The 18,253-nt window shown below is 42.5% G+C and overlaps 1 protein-coding gene across 10 annotated transcripts in view; it reads left to right on the top strand.

Moving 5' to 3' along the window:
* Window positions 1-18,253, top strand: part of CHD7 (chromodomain helicase DNA binding protein 7) — a 178,538-nt gene that overhangs the window by 80,798 nt on the left and 79,487 nt on the right. For all 10 annotated transcript variants that reach the window (XM_077352324.1, XM_077352326.1, XM_077352327.1 and 7 more), the window contains one exon: window positions 10,275-10,708. In XM_077352324.1, coding sequence (XP_077208439.1) covers window positions 10,275-10,708 — 434 coding nt within the window. The remainder of the gene's footprint in view (window positions 1-10,274; window positions 10,709-18,253) is intronic.

The following is an 18,253-nucleotide window of genomic DNA, read 5'->3' as shown; positions in this document are numbered from 1 at the left end:
CAAAGTAAAATTTTTATGTAATATCCAAAGTCATCAGGGTATTGTGGCTAAGAGTGACGGACTCTACTCTGGAGAACCAGGTTTGATTACCTATGCCTGCACAAGCAGCCAGCTGGGTGACCTTGGGCCAGTCACAGTTTTCTCAGAACTCTCTCAGCATCCCCTACCTCATAGGTTGTCAGTTGTGGAGAGAGGATGGGAAGGCGATTATAAGGATAGTGAAAAGTGGGTTACAAAAAAACCTCCTCTCCTCGGTTTTTGATATTCTTTTGTGTGCTCCAGTAGTCAACAATTTTGTAATATGATCTCTGGTGCCTCCTCCTTTTCTGAATCCAACTTGAACATTTAGCATTTCTCCTATATATATATGGTAGTAGTTTTTTGTTGTAAGATTTTGGGCATTACTTTTCTTGCATGAGAAAATTAGGATGGTCTAAGACAGCCTTTCTCAACTTTTTTATCATTGAGAAGTCCTGAAACATTATTCAGGCTTTGAGAAACTCCAGAAGTGACTTGATCATGTAGAATATGGTTGGGAAGCATATCACTTTATACAACCATCTGGGGCCCCTCCCTTCCCACTACCTGTAGGCCTATCATTGGCCTTTTAATTTTTTTAATTTATTTTTTCTTGTCTTATTATATTGCCCTCCCATAAGGCTCAGGGCGGTTTTGTTAGGGAGTGCTGGTCGACATGACTATATCACCCAATAAATATTTAACAATTAAAAATATATATATATTTAAAAATTAATTACCTCCCACCATTCGGGAACCCTTCTAGGGCTGTCAAGAAGCCCTAGCGTTTCATGGAACCTTGGCTGAGAAAACTTGAACTAAGAGTTTCTGCAATCTGGCATCTCTTTTTTATATATAGGAATATAGATCGTTTTTCTAATCCATGGGACATTGTTTTGTGTTCTATATTTGTTGGCATATTATTGTTAAGATGGATTTCATTTTTGTGGCTTTGACTAGCTGTATTAATATCCCTGGTGATTTGTTTCTCTCAATTGCTGTCAGTGCAGTTTTACTTTCTAAAACTACAGCTTCTATCTTCAGAAGATTCTTCTGTGAAGGAATCTGTCATCCTTTAATCTCTTTTGTGTAGTGCTTCAGTATATTGCTCCAATCTTTTCTTTATTTTGTCCTATTTAGTTAGTGAATTTCTGTGTTGATCTTTCAGCATGCCTCACTGTGCTTTAATTTTTGCCTTGGTTTCTCAGATCTTGTGAAACAGATTTCTTGGTGGTGGTAATTCTCCTTCATTTCTTTACACAGGTCATTAAAATAGTTTGTCTCCAACGGCCAGTCACTGTAATGCTGAATTTAGGCTTTTGATTCTGTTTCTGTCACCTTTTACTTTTGCTTCTCACATCTATCTTTAGCAATTTTAAGATTTTTGTCAATCATGTATGGAGGCTTTTCATTACTTTTGGCTACCGGAATAGTGTTTGGACACTCTTGCTTGACAATATCTGGTTCATATTCACTTGTTCAGAAATGTGACTTCTGTTGTATTTTGGTACTATGAAAGTTTTGGTACTTTTCTTCAGCTTTATTCTGATCTTTGATATTAACATTCCTTGGTCTGTAGCACAATTGACTCCTGGTCTTGTTTTAAGCAGAGATAATTGAGCTTCTCCATCTTATGTTTTCAATTTCTATTTGATTTCTGTATTGGCCATCTGGTGATATACACTCATACTATTGTTTCTTTGGTTTCCTGAAACACATGTTAGCAGTAAACGAATTGATGCCTTCCCAAAATTATATGAGTTGCTCTTCTGCTCCATTTTGTGCTCAAAGTCCATATTTTCCAACAGTGATTCGGTTTTGTTTCCTACTTTTGTGTTCTTAGCCACCTATGATTATTGGCATATCCTGGCCTGTATAATGTCATTGCCATGTGGCCAATTTCTTCCTTGACACTTGAATAAAAGCTTTCAATTTCTTCCTCATAAACATCTGTAGTTGGACTTATGAATGATGATTATGCTTTCCATACAATTTCTTGCCGATATTATTCACTCAAACTTTGCATTATAGTCCCTGCCTGTGCTGCATCACCACGCTTTTGAAGCAACTCTATTTATTCTGTGTTTGTCATTTCCCAAGTAAAACACTCTGTAAATTTCTGACTGAAAATGTCCTAATCCAGTCCTGTTTAGCACTCACTCCCAGGATTGCAGAGTCCAAACTCTATATGGTATTGCTTTCAGCTTTGATGACACAGAAAAAAACCTTCACTGTATTAAGTTGTGCAAGAGAGGAATTTCTGTTTTAACATTAATGGTTTATTTCCTGATTCTGTCCTATGTACAGGAGAAATATATATTAAATTCTTACAATTTGTTCAAGAATGGTTAATAGTTCGAAACTTCAAAGCAAATGTAGTAGAAACATTTACATTTCAATAGCTTAAAAAAACACATGGATGTTAGTTGCTTGCTTCCAGTGTTAGTTGTTCACTGTCACTTAAATTGGCAGCATGAGAAAAAAAACTTAAAAGGTTGTGGCAGCTGCATCACTATGCCACTTTTGAGAAACACAGAAATGATGTAGGGTACCTTTAAGAGTGACCAGAAATTACGAACATAGAAAATTTGAAATGCATTTGAATATACTACTTTTATTTTAAAAATAAAATTATCACATTTCATTGAAATGTTCATAACAGACTGTGTATTGAATTGTTTCTAAAATAAAGTTAACTTCAAAACTGTGACAGCCACAGTTCAGACATTTTTAAATTTGTATCAAATATATGGAGGTACAAGTAAATACAAAAAGTATGTTTTTATGCTTTTCAAAAAAAGGTAATTTCTTCACTTATTCTTAAATTTGGAGAGTTTTTTTTGTGAAACCTGCAGGGGCTCATGGGAATCGTAGTCCATGGACCTCTGGAGAGCCACAGTTTGGCCGCTCCTGAATTAGATGGTATCATGTATCAAGCAGGAGAAAATGATGATATAGCAATGTCCACTGTAAAATTAAATAGTATTATTGAAGAAAGCACCACATGGCTGGTTAGGGAAGTGATGAGACCCAGTAGTCTGGTATATGGGTATTAATGTGAGCCCCAGGTTTTCCTCACATAATAAAAACAGTCCATCTGTTCTTTGATAAATGTTTACAAAAACAGCATTTCTCTGAAAGATTTAGGATATGTAACCTTAACAAATAATGAACTATTTCTGAACTCCTTTCACCTTTTAAATAGTACGTAACCATAAATGATTTTTGGACATACTGAATCTACTTATTTCTTTCCTTTACAAAGTTTAATTCTGTGTCACTATATTAAATTGTGCCTTCACCGATTAAAGCAGCAAGAGTAAAATGACCTGGTGGTTGAAGTGAGCAACTTAGTTTCAAAAAAAATCTGTAGCATGTCAGTTACTAGTAAAGAGGGTTGGGATTGAGAATGACTTTCACATTTCAGTGTCCAATGACAAGCATGGAAGTTCAAAAGGAACCCCAGTGGAAGACATCCAAAAAGACCTGGTTGCCACCTTACAAACTCTCCTCATATACAATAATGTCTCTAATTTAAAGCTTCAGAGAGAGCATATTTAAGCTAGAGGCTTCAATTATCTGTACACCGCCCGTGGCGCCGTGGGCGCCACGGACTAAATAAAACAGTAAGGGGTTCTGGGGCGGGATGTGTCCGGGATGAGGAAGGGTCCGGATTGGACCCTTCCTCATGACAGACAACCGGAGGGACCAAACGGCAGGCGCGAAGCGCCTGCCGATTGGTCCCTCCGATTCCCAGCCCCAGCAACTGCGAGCCGCGCTCAGCGCGGCTCGCAGTTGCTCCCGGCCTGACATGGTGAGAGGCGCGAAGCGTCTCTCACCGCGTCAGGCCGGCCCCAAGGAAGCCCCCGCCGCAAACACAACACAAGACTCCAGCCGCCGAGAAGCTGCAGAAAAAAAAGAAACACCCCCGGAGGAGCCTTTCGCCGCTAGCGCGACGAGAGGCAGCAGAAAAAAAAACCCCTGTAGGAGCTCCAAGCCGCCGCGCCCACGAGAGGCAGCAGAAAAAAAAAAACCTGTAGGAGCCTTTCGCAGATCCAAGCAGCAGAAAACAAAACCCTGACGGAGCCTTTCCCAGCTCCAAGCAGCAGGGAAAAAAAACCCTGTAGGAGCTCCAAGCCGGCACGCCCACGAGAGCTAGCAGAAAAAAAAAACCCTGCAGGAGCCTTTCACAGCTCCAAGCAGCAGAAAAAAAAACCCTGTAGGAGCCTTTCGCAGATCCAAGCAGCAGAAAACAAAACCCTGAAGGAGCCTTTCCCAGCTCCAAGCAGCAGGAAAAAAAACCCCTGTAGGAGCTCCAAGCCCACGAGAGCTAGCAGAAAAAAAAAACCCTGCAGGAGCCTTTCACAGCTCCAAGCAGCAGAAAAAAAAACCCTGTAGGAGCCTTTCGCAGATCCAAGCAGCAGAAAACAAAACCCTGAAGGAGCCTTTCCCAGCTCCAAGCAGCAGGAAAAAAAACCCCTGTAGGAGCTCCAAGCCGGCACGCCCACGAGAGCTAGCAGAAAAAAAAAACCCTGCAGGAGCCTTTCACAGCTCCAAGCAGCAGAAAAAAAAAACCCTGTAGGAGCCTTTCACAGATCCAAGCAGCAGAAAAAAAAACCCTGTAGGAGCCTTTCGCAGATCCAAGCAGCAGAAAACAAAACCCTGAAGGAGCCTTTCCCAGCTCCAAGCAGCAGGAAAAAAAACCCCTGTAGGAGCTCCAAGCCCACGAGAGCTAGCAGAAAAAAAAAACCCTGCAGGAGCCTTTCACAGCTCCAAGCAGCAGAAAAAAAAACCCTGTAGGAGCTCCAAGCCGGCACGCCCACGAGAGCTAGCAGAAAAAAAAAACCCTGCAGGAGCCTTACACAGCTCCAAGCAGCAGAAAAAAAAACCCTGTAGGAGCCTTTCCCAGCTCCAAGCAGCAGGAAAAAAAACCCCTGTAGGAGCTCCAAGCCCACGAGAGCTAGCAGAAAAAAAAAACCCTGCAGGAGCCTTTCACAGCTCCAAGCAGCAGAAAAAAAAACCCTGTAGGAGCCTTTCGCAGATCCAAGCAGCAGAAAACAAAACCCTGAAGGAGCCTTTCCCAGCTCCAAGCAGCAGGAAAAAAAACCCCTGTAGGAGCTCCAAGCCGGCACGCCCACGAGAGCTAGCAGAAAAAAAAAAACCCTGCAGGAGCCTTTCACAGCTCCAAGCAGCAGAAAAAAAAAACCCTGTAGGAGCCTTTCACAGATCCAAGCAGCAGAAAAAAAAACCCTGTAGGAGCCTTTCGCAGATCCAAGCAGCAGAAAACAAAACCCTGAAGGAGCCTTTCCCAGCTCCAAGCAGCAGGAAAAAAAACCCCTGTAGGAGCTCCAAGCCGGCACGCCCACGAGAGCTAGCAGAAAAAAAAACCCTGCAGGAGCCTTACACAGCTCCAAGCAGCAGAAAAAAAAACCCTGTAGGAGCCTTTCGCAGATCCAAGCAGCAGAAAACAAAACCCTGTAGGAGCCTTTCCCAGCTCCAAGCAGCAGAAAAAAAAAAACCCTGTAGGAGCCTTTCACAGCTCCACGCAGCAGAAAAAAAAAGCACCTCCTGGTGTCCCCTGGGTCCTAGCGCCCATTGCATTCCTGGTTGCAATGGGCTTTCTTGCTAGTACAGTTATAATTTCAGTGTGTTCCCACCATAGTATATTAAGTTGAAAGAGGGCTTAAAGCATCACTTGCTTTTCCTCAGTCCAACTCATATACTCAGCTGAGAGCTCAAAGTTGCACGCTCTACCCCGCAAACCATTTGTTGGCATCAAGGAGCCCACATGCATACCTGCTAGCATCCACCATTTACAAGATTTGTGAAGAAGTGGGTTGAATTTCTTTTCCTTCCATACCTTGTCTCCAAAGACACACTTCTATCCTTTTATTTGCCCAGTGCATCTGCATTCTCCTGTAGCACATTCTCTTTCAAAAATAATATAAGGAAAGGACTTTTGAAGCAATTCATAAATGATCTTGATTGGGATGAGGGCTGAGCTGAAATCCTGCAGCATAGAAACTCAAGTTCCATTATTACAGAATCACAGAATCATAGAGTTGGAAGGGGCCATACAGGCCATCTAGTCCAACCCCCTGCTCAATGCAGCATCAGCCCAAAGCATCCTAAAGCATCCAAGAAGAGTGCGTATCCAACCTTTGCTTGAAGACTGCCAGTGAGGGGGAGCTCACCACCTCCTTAGGCAGCCTATTCCACTGCTGTAGTTTAAACCCATTACTGCGTGTCCTTTCCTCTGCAGCCAACTGAAACAGCATCCTACCCTCCTCCGAGTGACAACCTTTCAAATACTTAAAGAGGGCTATCATGTCCCCTCTCAACCTCCTTTTCTCCAGGCTGAACATTCCCAAGTCCCTCAACCTATCTTCATACGGCTTGGTCCCTTGGCCCCAGATCATCCTTGTCGCTCTCGTCTGTACCCTTTCAATTTTATCTACGTCCTTCTTGAAGTGAGGCCTCCAGAACTGTACACAGTACTCCAAGTGTGGTCTGACCAGTGCTGTATACAATGGGACTATGACATCTTATGATTTTGATGTGATGCCCCTGTTGATACAGTCCAAAATGGCATTCGCCTTCTTTACTGCTGCATCACACTGCCTGCTCATGTTTAGCTTAGAATCCACAAGTACCCCAAAGTCTCGTTCACACACAGTGTTACCTAGAAGTGTATCCCCCATCCAGTAGGCATGCGTTTCATTTTTCTGACCCAGATGCAGAACGTTACACTTACCTTTATTAAATTGCATCTTGTTCTCATTTGCCCATTTTTCCAATGTGTTTAGATCTCGTTGAACTCTGTCTCTATTTTCCGGAGTATTTGCCAGTCCTCCCAATTTGATGTCATCTGCAAACCTGATCAGTAGTCCCTCCACCCCCTCATCTAGATCATTAATAAATATGTTAAAAAGTACCGGACCGAGCCCTGAGCCCTGAGGTACCCCGCTACTCACCTCCCTCCAGTCTGAAACACCATTGACAGCAACTCTTTGAGTGCAGTTCTCTAACCCAGACGCTATCCTTTGGCTACTGCCATCTCTAGATGTGCCTAAACCCTTTGACCTGTGGGAAAAAACAGATGTAAAATAGGCGCTGAGCCTTTTTGCTTTCTCTGCATCCTCCATTATAGTTTGTCCATCCGCACTCAACAGTGGGCCTATTGCCTCCTTTACTTTATGTTTGCTCCTCACATAACTGAAAAATCTTTTCTTGTTACAATGGGCTTCCCTGGCAAATCTTAGCTTACTCTCAGCTCTGGCCTTTCTGATGATTGATCTACAGTGCCTAGTAACCTGTAGGTACTCTTCTTTAGAGATTTGTCCTTCTCTCCATTTCCTGAACATTTCCCTTTTCCTTCTTAGTTCCTCTTGAAGTTCTCTGTTAATCCAAAAAGGCTTCTTAGAGCTCCTGCAGTGTTTTCTTCTTTCTGGGATGGTCATGGATTGAGCATGGAAAAGCTCTTGTTTGAGTAGCGCCCACCCTTCACATGCTCCCTTCCCTTCCAGCATTCTCGTCCATGTTATGACACTCATCATGTCTCTGTTTATTAAAGTTTGCCCTACGAAAATCCAACATCCGCGTCTGGCTACAAGCTTCCTTGCCCTCCCATCTCAAAAGGAATTCTATGATGACATCACTTCCCCATAGGGTCCCCACCTCCTTCACCTCATCCACCAACTCTTGCCTGTTGGTCAGTATTAAGTCCAGCATGGCTGAACCTCTTGTGGGTTCATCTACCATTTGATAAATGAAATTGTCAGCCAGGCAGGTCAGAAAGTTACATGACTGAGGACGCTTCGCAGAGTTTGTTTCCCAGCACACATCTGGGCAATTGAAGTCACCCATGATTACAAGGTCCTGCCGCTTGGATACTTTCTCAAGCTGCTCACAAAGTGCATCATCCACAATTTCTCGTTGGTCATTATTAACCTTTAAGCCTCTCTGGAAATCTAGATATAAATATTTTAAAGAAATATATATAAAGCCATAATTTGAATTAAAAGTTGATAATCCAAGCAATAGAACTCAGAAGTTGTGAAGGGAGAGAATTAGTAAAAGTTGAAGGAACTAGTAAATTTCAGGAGAGTGAGCTAACAGAAAGAAAGATGAAGAGAGAAATCCAATAATGTGTCTGAAAAAATTACTTTGAACCACACCAACAAATTAAGACACAAATATTATGAAAAGGAGGCAGAGGTGTATAACAAAGCAGAAAAGTGAAAGTGAGAACAGGAATTGCCTGCCTCAATGAAAAATAATTTGGTTTGTCAGAGGGAAATAGAATCTCTGATAGTGAAAAAGGAAAAAGAACTATAGAAAGAAAATTTAATAAATAAAGGTTCTGCTAGAAGACTTGAACAAACAATATAGAAAAGTAGAGGATGGAAATGGGAAAACTGAATACTCCAAATAAAAGCCCTTGAAGCTAAGAACAAGAGTCAAAATGTGACGTGCACAAAACTTGAGTGTGTATGCCAGAGTAATGTGACAGAATGTGGCAAAATATATGAGTGGCAAGTTATAATCTGAAAGAAAAATTAAAACGTCTAGAAAGGTAATGACTATCAACAAGATTAACAGAGTCAAACGCCAAATAACATGTTAGTAAGAAAAAGACAAATTCCATGATCCTAAGGAAGATATGAATATGAGAAAGGACTGATAGAAAAAAAATAATACAGATGGAGCTGTCATTGCATTGAATGGCGAGAGAAGTTGGATACACAAGTTCAGGCAGCACCTCTCCGACTCTGAATGCCAAGTTGTATGCTTGGGTGTTATTTTTCCATAAGGCCAGGAAGGAAAAATCTAGCATCTCTGAATTGCATGGTGGTTTTCTAATGTAGGTTAATTATTTTGGCTTATGCAAATTGAATGTTCTGCATAGGACCAGTGCAGATTTTCATACGAGTGTCGAGTGCTAGCCCAGCTGGAAGTAAAGGACATGCATGATTTGTCCAGAGCAGCCAGGAGTTAGCTAACTAGTCAGAAGCTGAGTCTACTCAAAAGCTCACACCTTGAATAAATCTTGTTGGTCTTAAAGGTGCTATTGGACTCAATTTTGATTGTGCTACTTCAGACCAGGCTACCCACTTGAATCTGTAGCCAGAAAATTTGTCTAAATACATGACAACATAGACACCCATACCTGTGAGAATGGAAAATAGATTGTGACAAGAAAAAGGAGTGAGATTTAAAACATGTACAGAGATAACAAGAGGAAAGACTATTACCAAGTAAGAGTAGTAAATGAATTAGCACAAAAATTATTATTATTGCTCAATCACTTGAAGAGATTATCAGAAATCAGTGAGCACAGTGTTGTTGAATGGGTGTTTGACACAATTTTGACCAGTAATGTGTGGCTTACCCACTAATCAATATACAGAGGAATATACACTTAAAACATTGAAATTTTATTAATGAAATGCTTAATTTTTACAGGTTGAAGAAGCACCATGTGTCCCCATTCTCATTGCATTTTTCAAATCTTGGTCTGTAGAATCTTGTCTGCTTATTGTTCTTTTAATCACTAATATGTTACTAACAGGTCCACACAATTATTAGCTGTTTATTGGATTGTATTAATAAATGGATGATTCTACACATTTACTATTCCAGCTATCTGTGTTCTGTTGTGATCTCCTATCTTATCTACTTTTCGTGAGTTCTGGACATGCCAAAGGATTATTTAGAGGGAGTTTTTCTTTTCTCCTAAAACTGGAATCTCCCATTGGAACAAGAAGCCTTACCTCTTTCATCAGAGCAAGGCTCCTTCTACCAGAAGGTGGCTCCTTATCCTACACAAAAACTCCACTGTTGGTAGGATAGAAATTATGGGTCCAACTCACAATAGTACCCCCACTTAGTTCCCATGTAGTGCTCCCCACTTTAATAAAATAAATTATTCATTTATTGCTTATTTTAACTTTTCCTTTTTTAAAAGAATCTAATTGTTTTAAATATATACAGACAAATGTTTTGTGTACTAGGATATCTGGTTTGAATAGGCATATCTGCAGTATCAAACTGAATACCTTTTTCCAGCTGTATACTTTTTAGCAATGCCCATTATTATTTAAGAAGATAAATGTATTCTAAATGATACAAGTTAATTTTGTACTCCCAAATTATTCTATTCTTGTCTGCAAAAATTGGGTTCATGCCTTTATCTTTGGTGTATAGTTATTATAAACACATAATTCTTAAAATCCATATTTTTTTCCCCTCTCTAGCATTCTCCATCAGAGCCCTTCCTGGAGAAATCAGTGCCAGACATGACTCAGGTTAGTGGACCGAATGCCCAGCTACTAAAAAGTGATGATTTTCTATCATCAATTGAGCAACAACCACCACAGCAAAAGAAAAAGAAAAAGAAAAACAATCACATTGTTGCAGAAGGTCCCAATAAAGGATTTGGTAAAGAAGGCTTTCCTGGTGGGCTTGATAGCCAGGATCCTACCAGGAAATCACTAGACTGCTCCCAGGAAGAGAAGAAGAAAAAGAAAAAGCCCAAGGTGAAAAAAGAACCGAAGGATCCAAAAGAACCGAAGGAGAAGAAGGAGCCTAAGGAACCCAAGACTCCCAAAACCCCTAAGATCCCTAAAGAGCCAAAGGAAAAGAAAGCAAAAAACACCACACCAAAACCCAAGAGCAACAAAAAGGCAAGGTATGTGAAAAATGTGAAGTATTAATTTTCCAATTATATAAAATTATAAATGCTCCACTCTTGGCAGAATGATCCTTCTTCCTTGCATCCTCCTCCAACAAAGCTGCACAACAGTTTCTTGAGGAAAGTCTTCTGACCCTGAAAGGTGGTTTTGTGGGCCATGCTGGGGCCTGCTTAGGGACTAGGAATGCAGGGAAGATCATCTTCTGCAGTCTTTCATTCAAATGACTTAAGAATCAGTCCTGTGTGAATAGTGCCCCCCCCCACAAACACACATATTGCAGGTACAGTTACATATAAACTGATTTGACACAGGGATATGGATGTCAGTCTTGCTGGTATGGATATGGGTGTCAGTCTTGCAGTGGTTGGTCTCCGTCCAAAGTCAAGAACAGAGGGTCGCTATCACGGAGAAATAATTGCACCACTGCCAACTCGAATCAACTGCCGAAGGAGATGGGGAGCTCCCCCTCAATGACAGTCTTCAAGCAGCATCTAGACAGATACTTAGCCTGAATGCTTTAGGCTGATCCTGCATTGAGCAGAGGGTTGGACTAGATGGTCTGTATAGCCCCTCCCATCTCTATGATTTTATGATTAGGCCAGTCCCGGAATCTTTTGGTGATCCACCCCCTGTTCTCCATCACCAGTATGTTATGTATACCAGTGGTCCCCAACCCCCGGTCCGGGGACCCATACCGGTCCGTGGATCAGTTGGGCCGCAGCTCATCCTCCTCCCTGGCTGCTGCCTCGGGGACTGCCCTGCCACTCTGCCGCTGACTCACCTTTGGTGCTCTCCAGCGGCCACCATGGCTTGGGCTCCCCCTCAGTGTGGCACTGTGCAGCTGCTGCTGGCAGCGCCCCCCAGCAGGCAGTGGGAAGTCAGGGGCGCTGGGGCTCAGGCAGCGGCAACGTCCCTCAGCAAAAGATTACCGCCCCTGGGCCTCAGTAAAATTGTCAAGCATTGACCGGTCCCCGGTGATAAAAAGGTTGGGGACCACTGATGTATACCTTACTGGCACCAACGGCTCCAATGTTGGTGGAGGAGGGTTTTTTTTTTTTTTTACTATTACAGCCATTCTAGTTTTAGCGGTTATTAATTTTATCATATTATTATGTTTTTAGGTTGTTGGTCTGATGTTTTCATGCAATGTTATATTGTGAACCATCGCAAAGCAGCTATGATGATGATGATGATGATGATGATGATGATGATGATGATTCTAACTCCAATGTGGAGTACCGCAGGGCGCAGTTCTCACCCCAATACTTTTCAGTTTATTTATGTGGCCTCTTGCCCAGCTTGTCCAGAAATTCAGAGTTGGGTGTCACCATTATGTGGATGACACTCAGCTCTACAATGAGCAACTGGCTGAATACTCCACCTGATGTCTTGGACAGGTATCTGGAAGCTGTGGCTGAGTGGCTCGGGCAAAGCCGCCTGAATTTTAAGCCCCTGAAGACAGAGTTCCTGTGGCTGGGAAGAAGGGGACCAGAGGAGGAAGTGCACCTCTCTGGTTTTGATGCGATGCAGCTGCAAGCTGCACAGAGTGTCAGGAATTGGGGGGAGACCTTCAATGCCTCCCTTACCATGGAGGCACATGTCACAAAAGTTGCTCATCAGGCATTTTTTTTCTTTGCCACAACAAGGTATTATAATCCTACCTGTAATCCATGCGATGCATCTCCAGGGTAGATTACTATAACTCGCTTTATATGGGCCTACCCTTATCCCTGACCCGGATATTACAACTATTACAGAACATGGCTGCCCGGGTCCTCACAAGGACCCCATGGAGGGCCCACATTTGACCAGGTCTCCAGCAGCTGCACTGGTTGTCAGTTGAGTTTCAAATCAGGTTTAAGGCCCTATGTGATCTGGGACCCGTGTATCTTAGGGACTGCCTCCCTGAGTATATCTCCTGAAGAGTGCTCAGCTCTGCTAACACCAACTTGCTGGTGAACCCTTTTGGAATTGTTAGCCCAATGGGCCAATAAAATGCCAATCTTCCACCAGGCACATGGTTGAGGCCAAGGCTAACACTTTTGTCATCTAAATGGCACCCCCTGCCACCTCCTCTTCATTTCATCCAAGCCTGGGGAAACGTTGATCCATCTATCCCCAGGTCTTAGTGATGAAGCATGCTTATGGGATTATTTGTTATTGTTTTAAACGGACTGTCTTAAATTTATATGGGTTATTTATTGCATGAATTTTTAACTGTTGTGAGCTGCTCTGAGACTGTTGTCAGAGAGAGGCAGCCCTGCCCTTTTTCCTTCTGAATCCGGTTATTCAGGGAACTAGTAAACTGAATAAACTCTTTGAGTATTTCTTACATTTGATGATATGTGAGTGTGAGTGTGTTAGTAATTTTGGTGGTACTAGATTATGTGTCTTGGACAGTGGTTCTCAGACTTTTAAGGAGCACCCCCCCCCTGGTTTCATAAACTCATCCACACTGCCCCATATCCCATCATATGAAAAGCATTATTCAGAATAGCAGTTTTCATGACCCACTAGGGTAGCGATCCCCAACCTGTGGGCCACAGACCACATGTGGTCCTTCAACTAATTGGAGGTGGGCCCCAAAAGACACCTTCTCCCCCTCCCCCCCCTTCCCTTTACAACACACTTTGGGTGTCACTGTCTCCCATCACTCCCAGATCGGACTATATCGTTGCAAAGAAACAAGCTCAGGGTTCCCATTGATTTGTCATTGTCATGAGTTAAAATTTCTATGAAAATAAAATGTTCCTTATGTTCATTGTTGTGGCGTGTCTGTATCTTATTTTGAAGGGATGTTTAAACATTACCATAGCGATCAGAGAGCGTTAGGGCAGTGGTTGAGAGTAGAGGAGTAAACTACCCCCCCCCCACCGGGCCTCAGTAAAAGGCGTTGAGTGGTACCCGGTGATAAATAGGTTGGGGACCACTGCACTAGGGGAGATAATAACAATAACATTCAAAATAACAATTCATTGCATGTTTATTCAAAATCCTAATAAAACCTTTAAATTTATTTTATTCAATAAAATTGATGGACTTGATCCAGTCATTTAAGCTTTTCAAAACTCCAGCCTGTAGCCCGGCATGAAACCTCCAGTGTGTAAATGGTCTTTGAGTTCATCACTTGCTCAAAAATATTTCCTTAAATTCAGTAACTGAGAACACAGGAAAATAAATACTATACTCAATGCTATCATGTTAAGGATTTACCAGCAAAAACTTGAGAAGTGTCATAGAGGTTAAAAAATCAGTGACTACAGTTGTCAAAACATGGTATACTGCTCTAACATTCTGATAACAGTTACTAAAAATTCTGGTAGTTTCCACCAGATAGCTTGGTCAATCTTAAATAAGTGAACAATGCACTGGAAGGGGCCCTTCATGCTCTTTTGCCTCTTATCATCTCCCTTGATAATCCTACTGCCCCCCCCCCCAGGGGGGTGTACTGCCTGCTTTGGAAAAGCACTAGTCTAGGAGTATAAACAGTTTTAAGCTATTTTGACATTTTTTGTGTGAATTATTTGGTTCCAGAGCTGAGATCTTAATTTTCATGTGCATGAAGTACTCATATTTTCAAACTATTTGAGTTTTTTAGTTTTTGAAATTGTGACTTAATTTACATAAAGTTAAATGGGCTATAACTAATATAACTTTTTGATATGTAGAAACATAAATTCTTCTGTACTCAGATTAAAACCATGAGAGTTGGTACCTTATTTGTATAGCAAGAAAACTATGTGGTATCATTGAACTTATATCATTCAAAGATAGCAGTTATATTTTATGTCAGTATTCCCCAACTCCTGGGCAGTGGACCGGTACCGGGCTGTGGAGCCCTCGGTACCAGGCCGCGGTGGGGGGGGGGAGGGAGGCATGTGGCATCCAAACCAACCTTCTGCAGGGAAAACGCGGCCACTGGGCAAGCAGACAGCATCTGCCCTCATTCGTCTGCAGGGTTCCTTTAAGAATGGGAGACCTGGCAATGCCCAGTAGGTGAAGTCTTCTCCATTGCTCCCACCCGAATGTCCCCGCGAGGAAAGCCCTGGCTGGCTTGCTGCCCCTCGGGGAGCCCCAACGCCACTGGTCTTGCCCCCCTCCCGCAAAGGGCACTACTTCAGCCAGGTGCTGCCACTGCCGTCCTCAGTCAGTATCCTTCATCCTCCATCTCCACCTCGCTCTCCGCGCCGGTCCTGCAGCAGCCAAGGCTCCCAGGCAGTGAGCCCCAGTGCAGTGAGCGCCACGCTGCAGGGGGGGGAGGGAAGCGCCGGGGCCGGTGGGCGCAAATGCACCTGGCTGAGTTAGCGCCTTTTGCGGGGGGCAACATTTGCGCCCACCAGCGCCTGCGCCTCCCTCCCTCCCCTGCAGTGCGGTGCAGTGCGGTGCTCACTGCGCTGGGGCTCGCTGCCTGGGAGGCTTGGCTGCCTTTTCCCTGTGCCTCCCTCTCTCCCCCCAGTCCCCGGCCCGAAAAAGGTTGGGGACCACTGTTTTATGTAATTGGTTCTATAGATAAGTACAAGGGCATCTTAAATTAAGTTAAGCAATTTCACTCAAAGAATGTGTGAACATTTTTCAAGGAGAAAATAGCTTCTGTTCTGGATGTTTCTATACACAAAGCTTTAGTCATATTTCCTGTCCTTGCAATACCAACCTCTTGGCTGCTTGAATGAAGTGTGTTTTCCCATGCTAACTTTATAATTAAGTGCGCTCTTGTTAGCTCTGCATGCTGTCCAATAGAGAAGAAAGTAGCCAATGAAAACTAGAATTATTGGAATGTGTCTTCAGTCATTATACAGGTAGGCTGAACAAATCCAAGCATGTGGTGTCAATCATGGCCTTTATTCTCATTTATAAGTGCATATTTTAAGGCCTGAACTCACTTTAGTTTTTGAGGTAATGGAGATTCTGTTTGAAGCAGTATAGCATCTATGAAAGAAACTTGCTCTTGTGTGCCAGGCAGTACCAGAGGCTGAGAAATCTGTCCTGTAGTGCTTATAGTTTAATTGTGTTTTTGTGGATATATAGGTTAAATCATTAATCTGTCAACAATTCTCAAACTAGTCAGAGACATATCATATGGTATCTTGGTCAGTTGAAGTATTACATATAAGATGAAAATAAATCAATGATAAGAATACATAAATATATTAAGTTAAAGGTAAATTCTGAGTCACCTTAGCTTGATTGTGGGTGGTATCCAGCCTTCTGTGCATAGGTAGGGTAGTGTTCCAGACCTTTCTTTAGTTTGCCAGAATGCATTTATACTGTGAGCTTTCTGAGCCTAAAGGATACATTGTGCTGAATACTCCAAAGGTTGTATCATGCTATTTGGTATGGGCTCCCCTGAACTTATCATGGCTTTTCTTCTTTTCCTTTAGTTATATTAGAACTCTAACCAAGGAATTATCAACCATTTTGTTGGAGTACACTAGTGTGCTGTTGGTGCACCCAAGGAGTGCCATGGTGTGTTGGGATTTTTAAATTATTATTTTATTTTATTTTTAAAACCCTCCCTTTTATAGTCAGGTGGATTTACCCCCTTCCAAAGTAACCATTAATGGGCCTGGAGGGCTTATTGGTGGCAGTTGGAGTCAAATGAGGTGAGTCCTTTCTTGGGATGGTGGGTGGGTGAGTATATGATATACTTTATTTACTTTCCATAGTCTTCTGAAATGAACTTAGCATTGCCATGGCAGGAAGGAAGTTTTTTTCTGATAAAATGTACCTCAGAAGTTTGATATGAATAATATAGTGCCCAGTTTTCAGGGTCCTTTAGTACATGCCAGACTTCAACATCCTCTCTTTGGAGGATATCATTCCAACTACTCTGAAAAGTGTGATACCTCCTTGAGAATATGTCTCTGGAGCTTGATGACCTAAATAACTACAACCCAGTAGACAACAGTTTTGGTCTCTGAGCAAGTGATGGCTGTCAGCTTTATGTAGTCTGGGAAGGGATGGATTATGTAAACCACTGGTCCTCTTTCTCCTCCTTTGTCAACTGGGCAAGAGCCAGAGTTTGAAGAGGTGTGCTTGAGGGGCACAGAATTGAAGGGATAAGCAAATATGGTGGATGGCTTGACAGCAAGAGACTCGGTGTAGTACACCTCCCGCAGCAGGTAGAGGGCAGTGAGGCACTGCACTGGGCTGCGCAAGAGTCTTTTATCCCTCATTATTGTCACAAAGGAGGAGGAGCAGATGAGATTGTGAGAAGATGACAAGGAGGAAAGAAAAAGGATGCAAAGAACAGTAGGAGCCATTAGGGAGAGCTGGCTTGTGACCCACTTTTGAGTCCCAACCCACAGGCTAAGAAACATTGATCAAAACCCATTTTAATTCAAGCCTGGGCTTGTGATAGAAATGCCCCTGGACACTGGGACTGATCATCACTATTAGGGGAGTGTGTCCCTTTTAATTCTACTGGAACTGTCAGCAGCTACTGATACCATCAAAGAGCATATGCTTCTGGAGAGTGAGAAGCATTGTTCTTTGCTGGCTTTGCTTGTATTTGACCACCTCAGGGAGATGGTGCAGCAGTCTGTTTCTTGGCTCTGTGCCATGTATGCTATGGGATCCTGTAGGGATCTGTCTTGTCCCTGTACTGTTTAACATCTACATGAAACCACTGTGAGAGAAGGTCAGAGATTTTGGAGTAAGGTTCAACCAATATGTGGATGATGCCTAGCTCTTTTTCTCCTTAAGAGCTGGATGTCATAGGCATGTGGAAGCCCTGAACCTCGGGATATAAATGGAATAGACAGGAGCCAGCAAACTGCTGTTCGGTCCAGTCTAGTCAAGACTGAGATGTTTATTTATTTTGCAATTTAGAGAAAATCTTGTGGGGGAATTTTGCGATGCCTTCGGTTACTTGAGGATTGTGATCCAGTAAAAGAAAGTGCACTGCTGTCGAGGGACCGCCCACATGAGAGGATATATGTACTGTTGTCTGAGATGGTTGTGTTGCTCACAGAAGAGGAGAACGTGTTCCACTGACTCAGGTTTCTTTGCAGGACATGAGCAGACTCTGTCGCCATATGGGATTTTGGCATATCGGCCTTTAGTCATTGCTGTTGGTAGGATGTTTAGCCTTCCTAGCATTAAAAAACGCTTCAGGGAAGGCGATTTTAAAGATGTAAAGTATTCCGAAATCCTTCTTACTAGGGGATAGATTTCAAAAAAGATGAGAGAGCATGTTCTGCGTGCTCCAGTGACAGTATTCTGATAGTCAATATCCGGGATTCGTTGCCTGATGGTATTATAAGCTTGGTTCTCGTCAAGGTTTTCCAAGAGCTCAATAGACAGGCCTATAGACTTTAATTTGATATATTTCCATATATAGTAAACTTAAAATGAATAGCTAAATTAAGTAAACTTTAAACAAATTAAATATCAAAGTTAATATATTAAAATGTTTAATATTAAAATTGCCCATTGTGCTGTCTTTCATGGATGGGGGGGGGGGAATCATTCAGCAAACTGCAATGCAGGTGTCAGCCTGGTAGGGTCAGACAGAGAGGCCAACAGTTTTAGTTATTACTTCA

This window comes from Paroedura picta, chromosome 9, assembly GCF_049243985.1.
Source record: "Paroedura picta isolate Pp20150507F chromosome 9, Ppicta_v3.0, whole genome shotgun sequence".
Taxonomy (NCBI): domain Eukaryota; kingdom Metazoa; phylum Chordata; class Lepidosauria; order Squamata; family Gekkonidae; genus Paroedura; species Paroedura picta.
This window is presented reverse-complemented; position numbering and strand designations above follow the sequence as displayed.